The sequence below is a fragment of the Mytilinidion resinicola genome (assembly GCF_010093595.1).
Source record: "Mytilinidion resinicola strain CBS 304.34 unplaced genomic scaffold BDZ99scaffold_2, whole genome shotgun sequence".
Classification (NCBI taxonomy): domain Eukaryota; kingdom Fungi; phylum Ascomycota; class Dothideomycetes; order Mytilinidiales; family Mytilinidiaceae; genus Mytilinidion; species Mytilinidion resinicola.
Window position 1 is genome coordinate 1,637,293 of NW_022985438.1, and position 9,358 is coordinate 1,646,650.

The following is a 9,358-nucleotide window of genomic DNA, read 5'->3' on the forward strand; positions in this document are numbered from 1 at the left end:
TCGTAGAGGCGTCATATCCGTGTATGCAGGTAGCGGTCCGTTGGAAAGTGAGAGCTCACCTTGTCGCCATCAGAGTCATGGCCATCCCCGTTTCGCAGCTCGTTGTACAACATGAGGTTGTTGGGCCCATCAGATACAGAATTGTCACCTCGGGCTGCTTCTCCGTAGCGAGCTGCGTGAGAGAGGTGATGCAAAGTCAATAGAGGTTATGTAGAGCCATGGGCAGCACGATGCGATTGGAAGCAAAGTGGGCACAAAGGTTCCATCTGGTCCCACTAGCCATCTTCTCCCCTTGGTGACGCTGTTCGCCCTGAGCATGCTCAGACTGGTGGTTGAGGGAGTAAATGTGACGAGTCTGAGCTCTCCAAAGAAAACGATTGGCTTCGACAACACTGTGGAGACTTGGAGAATACGTACCAACATGGTGTCGGTAGCACTTTGCAGTGTGCCAAATTCGTGGGAGTCTGGGGCAAATGGTTATAAAGGAAGGTGGCTTGTGCCAACCATCGCAGCTTTCGTCTCCAGCTTTTCTTTCCAAATCCTGTCCATACTCACTTGTAGGCATTGTCATCTGCAAGCGAGCTATTTCCTGGTCGCATCTTTCTAGCAAACTTTGGAAAACTCGTCCGAATAGGAACGACCGCACTGCTCGTGGCAACCGCTCGTTCACTTCTCATCCGCCACTATCATTCCTCTCCGGTATTTCGAGCGACAAGAACTTCAAAGGTTTGATTTCTGTCATGTCGTCTGTTTCTTGCAGTCGAGGCTGACGTTCTGCTAGCCCTTTCCCTACGGCACACATCTTCAATGTGCCAGTATGAGTCTATCTACTTCTCTTGCGGCCACAGCAGGCCTCGTCTGATCAAGCACTGCCACTTTGCACGCAACGACCCGAATCACCAATGCTTCGGAGCGTGGAGCATTAAGCGCGAATGGACCAATCCCCACGAGAACTGCGACATCTGTGTGAGGAGGGGTATGCCACAGTACGTCGCTACCGGTGTGCAGAAAGGCTATGATCCCAACTTCGCACCGAGCAGATAGGAGAGTGGGCAAGGCAAGAAAAGCTTGGGACGATAGTTACCAAGGCTAGCCAATGAGAGAAGGACAGTAGATAAGTGGAGGACTGTATGTCACATATAAGCGTATGGATTTCCAGGCGTTGTGAGTGTTTTGACGGCGGAAAGGATACTGTATCACTCATGTTGGATTCTTGGGTAGCGGTGGTTTCCTGGAGGATGGTATGAGTTCATGACGAGCCACCAATTGACTGCGTTATGGGATGGTGACCATGTATATGGGGCATCTTGTGCGATTATCAGTCTTGTTTGTAGATAGAATCCGTATTAGGCGGTCTATAACGAATGTTTAGTTCTTGGTTCTGGATATCATTTTGCCCGGTGCTGATCTTGGCGACGATGTTGAAAGTTAATTGTATGACGACAATGGTTTGATAGGAAGTTCCTGAGTAAAAGGCGCTACACTTTGGATTGTTTTTTTAGTTCGCCTCAGATGATGGTGACGCGCCATAGGTAGTCCACCGTAGAAGTCGAAGGTCAGAGGTTTCTAGTGCTACAACCCGCACATCAGGATTTTAGATTAGACTTGTCTCGCCGTAGCACCACATACACGTCCTGTGTGAATTGGGGTACGCCAGCGCGACCTTTTCATGACTGTTCCAGTATGCGGAAGGAGAGTGACCCCAGTGTACCCAGAGTCGCTGGTAGAGAATCAAGTATCCTCAATTGACCCACTCTTCACTACCACCATTACGACGCACACTGTTGGCTGTTGAGGCTTTACAGGAGCACCCTCCATGCCGTTGTTCATGGCACACGAGATAGATAGGCATGTGGCTCAACTGCTCTAGAGCCTTCCACACGGAATCAATGAGAAGTTCCCCACATGTACCCCATTGCGACACCAAGTCTTCGATTTGCGGGGAAGAAGACTAGAGGTTTACACCTCCTTCCGGCTTGAGTTTTCCGACAATATTGTACCGTTTGCTAAAGAAGGTGAACCAGTCGGCGAGCACGCCCTTCTCTTTATCATCGAGGTTCTCCCAATCGGCAATGCAGTCTTCGAGTTTCAGGGACGACTGAGCTAGGGCGCGATTGGGCTCTTTACCGGCGAATACTGAGGTCGAGAAACAGTCAGAGCGGCATAGCAGGCGCAGAATATAGCACGCACCGTGGTACTGGCCTTTCGCACCATACGCAGCGTTGCCGCTTACGTCAAAGACAGTTCCCTAGACAGCAAAGATGCGTCAGTCACAACGATGCAGATCCTCGCGAGCCACGACTGGCGGGAGATGCACGCTGTGGTACCTTGATTGCAACCAGGGTGGGAAAGCCGTCGTTGGTGCCTGCATACTATCTGGTTGGTACTGTCCTACGGACTGAAAATGGTGGAGGATATGCAATGGGCTCTAACCGTCGCATTTGGAGAGGTAGTCCAGCGTTATGGGATCGTCCTTGGGTGGATCCAGAGTAACGGGTTCCTTGGGCTCGAAGCGCTTCGGTTCCTCTACATGGCCAGACATTGTCCGTCGGGCAGACGGATGATATGTAAATGGCAAATGGTGTCGTCGAGAGGTAGCAAGTGGTTTGCATCCACGACAGCAAAGGATGGAGGTGCTGATGGCGGGATGATGTCGAGAGAGCGCGCCGACAAGCGGGGCGCGGAGGTGGTGGACTTTCCGCCGTAGCCCGAGGTCGCAAGCACGACAACTGCTACAACGCAGCTCGACATCGATACGAGTCGATGTGATGCCCCGCAGCTGAGGACCTGATCTAGCCTGTCTTATTGCAGCTTTAGAACAACGTCGGGAGGGCGTTTGGCGCACGGAGACTGCCTGCCAATGGCAGAGCCTCAGCTTCACTACCATAACCGCACTGGCGCATATATCGAGCAGTCTTACGATCCGCAACTATTATTCCGCATGTGCTATAGACGTTCCTTCTGATGCCCCGGAGGCCGACCTCTACAGCCATCCAATTTGGCGTCGGATGAAAAGAATGTCCGAACGGCAAATACGACCGGTCTGCAGCGCCATGCCTAATGGTAGTGCCAGCCACTCGACATTCGACGACGCCCTCCAGACCACCATCCTACGATTTGACGGGCCTCTGCACCATCAGGTCCAGCAAGGACTGGACGACCTCTGCAGCCGCCAGGACTGTTGTCTCACCGGCGTTGTCGTAGACTGGACTAACCTCGACTACGAATGCAACGTCATGTTAGTCCACATTCGGCGTACTTACATGCGCGCAGGAGACTCTGGAAAGCTTACCAACATCCGCCCCGATGACATCTATACCGTCCAGTCCATTAAGTATGGTCAACAGTTCTCTCGTGCTCCATCCCCCTACTTCGGCTGTCCCCGTGGCTATTGGAGATGACGAGGTCAGTGAATCGTCTGTATGGGAGTAGGGATTCGAGTATCCGTCGACGATCACGCATCAATAGCTCCGCTCGAAGCCAATGTACAATAACGCTTCCTGTAGATCGCCATAATCAAAACTAATAAAAGCTCACTTGCTTACCTGGTGCGAATGCTGGGTCTAAAACGTCAATGTCAACGCTAATATAGACTTTTGAGCCGGCTACCCGTTCCTTGAGCTTCTTAATGATACCTTCAGTGCCAATCCGGTCAATATCCCTAGCTTTGATCATTTCGAACCCGCATCGAATGTCATTTCTTACGTCGCCTTTGCGACGCATGACTGGTGCTCGTATGCCTGCGTGGATGGATGTGTTTCTGATAAGACCCTCCTCGTGTGCAATGTGTAGGAACGTGCCGTGGTTGACTCCCCTGTGAGTACGATTCGTCAGCTGCTGGACTGGTCGGTGGCATTTCCACAATTCGACTCTAGCTTCGGCTCTACCGACTCACGCATAGTGGGATACGCCGCCGCCTGGACTCGACACTTTAGTATTCAGTGATTAGGTTGTCGGGAACGACATACCTAACACTTCTGGGTCCCAGGTATCTGAGCACATTCTGTTAGCTTTCTGGATGCAAAGATGATCGTGCGCCATAGGGGTGGTATCGGATCATCTCACCAATATGGCTGTCGAAATGTATAACGCTCACGCTACCCCAATGCTTGCTCGTGGACCTTAATGCTGAAAGAGTTGTCGTATGGTCGCCGCCCAGAGTAATGATCCTCGGTGCAGTATACTCCCTCGATTTCGTCTCTCGCCTGGAAATGATCTATGACCTCAGTCAACTTTCTATATATTGTGAAAGGAAGAACAATGCTGCAACTCATTCTTTTCCTTTGCATCATGAAAATGTGGAATCCTGACCTTATGTGCTTGATCTAACTGTTTCAGTGCAACGGTGTTGTCCTTCAAGGCTAAATGTCAGTCTAGAGCGTTGAGTCGAGACCACTGCTTCGAGCGAGCCCAACGCACGACTTGACGCGACTCACCAAAACTGTAAGAGGAACATCGCCGCAGTCCACAATCGTTGCCCAATCAAGGTACGGGTTTCTCCCTAGAATGCGTTCTTTCAGCAAGCTCTTCCAAGGTTTCTATCGTCATGATGCGCATGCAGCACTATTCAGCTAGTGAAGTACCCACAGCGACGCCATGTTGCGATCCGCGCAGAAGCGATGCCTGAGCCCCCCGAACACACGAAACATTCTGCAGACGAGAGTTTTGAGATGCTGTCGTGGGAACGCTGCTTCGCACCACATCCTGTAGTGCGCTGGCGCAACATGCCAACAACCCAGGAGCCAGGTCGACTCGAGCCACAACATTGGATGCAGAGGCAAGATGAAGCTAGTAACTCAACGTACCTGTGTAGATGTCCCACGCAGCTTCTGGCTCGATTCTTCGTGAACCCTGTCGTATTCCTCCAGGACCATAACGAGCACCGGGTCTACTCGTGACTGCCTGATCATTCCATCAGTACAACAAGAACCAAGTTCTCAGCGTCTTCCAAAGAGCCCAGTCTTCGTAATTCGAACGTGTGTAAGCACGTACAGTATCAAATGGTGCACCGATGATTGCGATATCATACGTCTCAACCTCTATCCCTTCCGCAGCTAAACAATGCACGTGTGGCAAATTGGCAAAAGTGGTAAGTCCTACAAACGCGCTTCCAGTGCTAACATCTATAACTCCAAGAGAGCCCACCGGGAATTGCAGATTCTCTGGCTGATATCCTGAGGCCGCTGGAAAAGTGATTTCGCGAGCCTCAGAGAGCGTTCCAATCACGGCAAGAGTGAAGAAGAGGAAATGCATTTTTATGAGACGAAAGGCGTGAGCTTGGTGATTTGATGGGAAACTCTGAGTGTTTGTGGACGTGAGTTAAGATAGATAGATGAAGGTCAAGAGGTTTACTTAACGTCGGATGCCATGGACAGCCTAACTCGAAATAGTAGGTTTACCCGTGGCCATCCACTTCCCGACCTTCCGCACGCCAACACGTTCGATCCGTCAGCCAATCGGTGAATTTCGTGAGTATCATGTTAAAAGAAGGCTGAGAATGCGAATAGGTGTACATTGATGAAATCTATTGCAACGAGAGAACCGCCGCCGTAGCACCACGGACGATGTGAATAGCATATATTCAATGCAATCTTAAAATCTCCATAGCCTTCGTAATCTCAATTGAATCCTCCAAGAGGCATCCCTACCTTGGTATCCGCGCCGGCTAAAACGAACAGCCTATTTGGCATTCTTCAAAATCTCCTCTGCTGTCTGATCTCTCGTTCCCAAACTTCCACTTCGCTCCGCAGGCTTTAGTTCCTTTCCGGACTCTCCTCCCTTCTCAACCTCACTCTCGCTCGCCAACTTCTTTAGCCGCTCAGTGTCCTCTGCCTTGATGTCCTTCGCTTTCGCTTCATCCTCGTCGCTGTCTCCGAGGCTGAAAGGGTCATGGTCTTCCGGCTCTGGATGAGGTGCCACTGAGGTGAGTGGCTGCCACTTCTTCCCCTTGTTGCCTGAGTTGGACGTCGTTTGACGTTCGCGCGCCTCGACCTCATCCACAGGGCCGGTCTGAGGCGGCGCGACTGGGGTTGGCTTGAACAGGTCAGGATTTGCGAGAGGCCGTTGTGAGCGAGAATGTTGGGCTGGTGCTACGACCGTTAGACAATGTTGAAGAAGCACAAAAGGGTACTGTCGAGAGGTCTGTTCTAGGGACCTAGCAGCATACCTTCTTCGTCCCGCAATTCTAGAGCCTCAAAATCGTCACCCAATACCCGGTTGTCAGCATCATAGCGCTCGCGATCGCCACTCCGACGCGCTTCTGAGCTCTTTCGGATACCGTATAACTGTTCTGATTGTGAAGGGCCATAGTTCTGGCGTTGATTTTGCGAGCCGCCAGGTTGGACGATATCGGATTCTTCGTCGTCGCCGTCTAGCTTTTTGCGGAAAGTTGTGATCCATTTGTTGACGGTTGTTTGAGTCTCCAAAAAACCCTTGCGCATGTTCTCCTTGATCACTGGTAAATCGTCTGCAATATCTTCCTAGTTAGCAGGATAATGATACAAAGGAGCCATGAGGTGTCCCACCATCGAAGAAACTATGCTCCCGATCATCGTAGAGCTCGTTTGGCTTAAGTCCGGGCTCCTGACGCCGTTGAGGCAACGGAGGGTCGCCACGCTCTCTTGATCCGTAGCCTGGAGCGCCGCTCTGGTAATGTTGCGCAAGTTGTCGTGCGTATTGTTCGTCGGCCTCTAGCTGGCTTTGCGGTTGTCGAGGGCGAGGGGGTTGGGGAGGGGGGGTCTCTTCTGCTCTGAAGTCCGGATCTGACATGCCTAGACTGTGTTAGCTGCGAAAACTGTAAAGGCCTTGGTGTATGCATACTCAGCAAAGCATTGAATGCCGGTTCTACCTTGCCCCCGCTTGCGACCAACACAGCTTTGACGACCTTAGCATCGACGCTTGGGAAGGCTTCGATCAGAGTGTTTTCAGCTTGTGCCTGTGGGCTCATCGGGCGAGGGGGCTTTGCGGGTGGCGCCTCTTCATCTTGGAAGCTCACCCTTGGCTTGGGTGATTTGGCGGGAGGCGGTGGCGCCATGAGATTCTCCGTTGGGGTAGAGGCACCGTCTTTATCGTCGTCGTCGAAATCCAGCGGTCGAGCTGTCGTGGGCGACTCAGCACCAGGAGGTGCTCCACCCTTCACCTGCAGTGTCTGAAGCCGCAAGTCAGTCATGCGATAGCTCCCTCATCTGGTTGTCTAGTAGCAAGGAGGGGCACAGTACCTTGTCAGTTGGCTTGTCTGCCATGATCGATGGTGGTAGGAGATGGAGAAGGGCGTCGTCGTTGGAAGGATTCGGAAATGAAGGATTATAGATAGGTGTTTTCAGAGCTGCCTGTTGACATACGCGGCATTCCCTCGTGCTGTGGCTTCGTGCATGTGGTTTCACTGCCCAGAAGTGGGTCCACGGGCCCGATGACGCACGCTAGTACGAGGTGGGCTGAGAACCGACTAACCTGCTACAGTAAGCGCCTGTATAATATAGCTCTTGTCTATTAGACTTTCATATTCCAATCATGTTCCTTATGTTGAGACGAGAAACATATCTTACCAAGAGTTCTAGCATTGAGCTGAGAGGTCTCCTATTAGTAGGCTATGGTCGAATCCTTTGCCATTGCATCCAGTCGCAGCGAAGATAGCAAAATCGAAACGCTATTGTCAATGAAGTACTCATCGTTATCTACAAAAAAAGGTACTGTACCAGAGAGTAACGTCCAGGTCTGAAAGGTATTTCGTCAACAACCATCATCTTGTTTTCTGACTAACGCGCTTTCCTATCGAAGCATTTACTCTAGAGCCTCTTGTAGCGGCTCCTCTCCTCCCTTTATTCTCCAGTGAATAATCGCAGACAAACGCTCATCAAAACCTCTCGACGACGAGGCCTACTCCTCCACAGAAGCCTCCGCCAGCTGCTATTCACTAATATTCCAAGGACCCGACCAAGCAATGATCCTCAGCTGTTTCGCTACGGAAAAAGTAGCAATTGAGCTTCGATTGCTACCATCTTGCAAGACCGCCAAGGAGGAAAATACGACTTGGGTTTTAGCACCAGTTCGAGGGCCGGAAAGCTATGGTCGGTAGATCTATAATAATCAGTTTGAGAAGTAAGTAACCTTACTCCATTTCGTTCATCACTTTTGCTGCTAGGAGCAGACTGGAGTAGTGTGTAAAAACTGGCAGCCATAACAGGTTGCGTGATAACGAGACTTTAAAAGAGATTGGGGAGGTGGTCACGACTTGGGGAAGACGTTGAAGACAATACGGTATTTGTTTACGGGCTTGATGCGGAAAGGACTAAATAAAATCCGGTTATAACGTTTACGTAATATAACGTTCTCCGTCGTTCCAACGTTCAACTTCACAAAAGCTTTGTTAGTATGGCATAGCGTGCAAGTTAGATATATCGGTACTTTTACTGCTCTGTTCTAGATAGGCGTTGGATGTGAAGCTTTTAAGGGGCTAGAAATAAGCATTAGGGGCTCGAACGGGGGTGCCTCGGAGCTGCAGGCGCGAATATTTCCCCCACAATACTCAAAGCCGATCTGGTATCTTGTGTATACAAGATTCGGCATTAGAGATATCTTCCTACCAAGGGAAGCAAATTTAATACATATCCATTGATTGAACGTGTTAGCATTCACACACGTGACATATTGACATAGAGTTTAGACACTGTATAACTCCAGAGTGTTGCAAATCGAGACGAAAGGTAAAGCTAGATGCTACTGTACACGTGCCTGCTATCACTTGAATGGCTCGAAAAGATCACGTCGAGCATGTTGCGGAACCTTGGAGCCGACAGAACAGACTATGACTTCGCTGTGACGGCGCAGATCCAGGAGTGGTATGCTGTGAGAATTGAGCTGCTTCCCGCACGAATTCCTTCGGTGTAAAGATAGACCCTAAAAGGCAACATGGTATGTTGTTTTCGCCGCCTCGCAGACGTGGATGTCAGTGACGAAGACAGACGCGAGAGGTTTCGGTCTGTCGGGCAGGATGTTGTGCAAGATCGCATATCCAGTAGGAAAAGATATCTCGTGAGGAGAGCAGCAGCCTCCACTGCCGACAGGACGGGCCCGTCGCCGGAGAGCGCGGAGAGTTTGTAGTGCCAGGCACAAGGGCCGCGCTGCGCAAGCGCCGCAAGCAAGCAGGGGTCGCCTTTCTGCAGCACAGGTTTGAATCATCGTCGGTGCCCTGCGAGTGCCACGCGCAGCTCTTCTTCTCCTCCCGCCATGACCGCCCTGGCCTCTCTATAGCCCGGCCTTGCGCGCCCCGATGAAGACAGACAGACCGGCGGGATGTGTGAGTTCCTCTTTCCCTCTGTTTTCCAGCGAATCCCCGGTGCCGGAGCCGTTCCGACTCTGC

General features: G+C 51.2%; 4 protein-coding genes across 4 annotated transcripts; 1 reads left to right on the forward strand and 3 right to left on the reverse strand.

Moving 5' to 3' along the window:
* Positions 1-813: 813 nt before the first annotated feature.
* Positions 814-966, forward strand: BDZ99DRAFT_360695 (uncharacterized protein; the record flags this gene model as incomplete). The annotated part of the gene is made up of 1 exon (XM_033714675.1): positions 814-966. A coding segment is annotated over one exon (153 nt), but the record flags the coding sequence as incomplete, so codon positions are not given.
* A 540-nt stretch (positions 967-1,506) lies between these two features.
* On the reverse strand, positions 1,507-2,597 carry BDZ99DRAFT_458072 (putative progesterone binding protein). Its single transcript, XM_033718836.1, has 4 exons — positions 2,434-2,597; positions 2,328-2,365; positions 2,191-2,248; positions 1,507-2,136 (listed from the first exon to the last, which is right to left on the reverse strand). Exons 1-4 carry the CDS (start codon positions 2,540-2,542, stop codon positions 1,952-1,954), a joined length of 390 nt encoding a protein of 129 aa, XP_033583143.1. The 5' UTR covers positions 2,543-2,597; the 3' UTR covers positions 1,507-1,951.
* Positions 2,598-2,888: 291 nt separating this feature from the next.
* BDZ99DRAFT_406724 (Arginase/deacetylase) lies at positions 2,889-5,312 on the reverse strand. The gene is made up of 10 exons (XM_033716459.1): positions 4,993-5,312; positions 4,806-4,902; positions 4,437-4,501; positions 4,312-4,353; positions 4,066-4,216; positions 3,969-3,992; positions 3,896-3,917; positions 3,546-3,814; positions 3,293-3,388; positions 2,889-3,220 (listed from the first exon to the last, which is right to left on the reverse strand). Exons 1-10 carry the CDS (start codon positions 5,251-5,253, stop codon positions 3,111-3,113), a joined length of 1,137 nt encoding a protein of 378 aa, XP_033583144.1. The 5' UTR covers positions 5,254-5,312; the 3' UTR covers positions 2,889-3,110.
* A 294-nt stretch (positions 5,313-5,606) lies between these two features.
* BDZ99DRAFT_494052 (uncharacterized protein) lies at positions 5,607-7,370 on the reverse strand. The gene is made up of 5 exons (XM_033723284.1): positions 7,218-7,370; positions 6,820-7,147; positions 6,525-6,770; positions 6,167-6,466; positions 5,607-6,089 (listed from the first exon to the last, which is right to left on the reverse strand). Exons 1-5 carry the CDS (start codon positions 7,239-7,241, stop codon positions 5,680-5,682), a joined length of 1,308 nt encoding a protein of 435 aa, XP_033583145.1. The 5' UTR covers positions 7,242-7,370; the 3' UTR covers positions 5,607-5,679.
* Between the last annotated feature and the right edge of the window lie 1,988 nt (positions 7,371-9,358).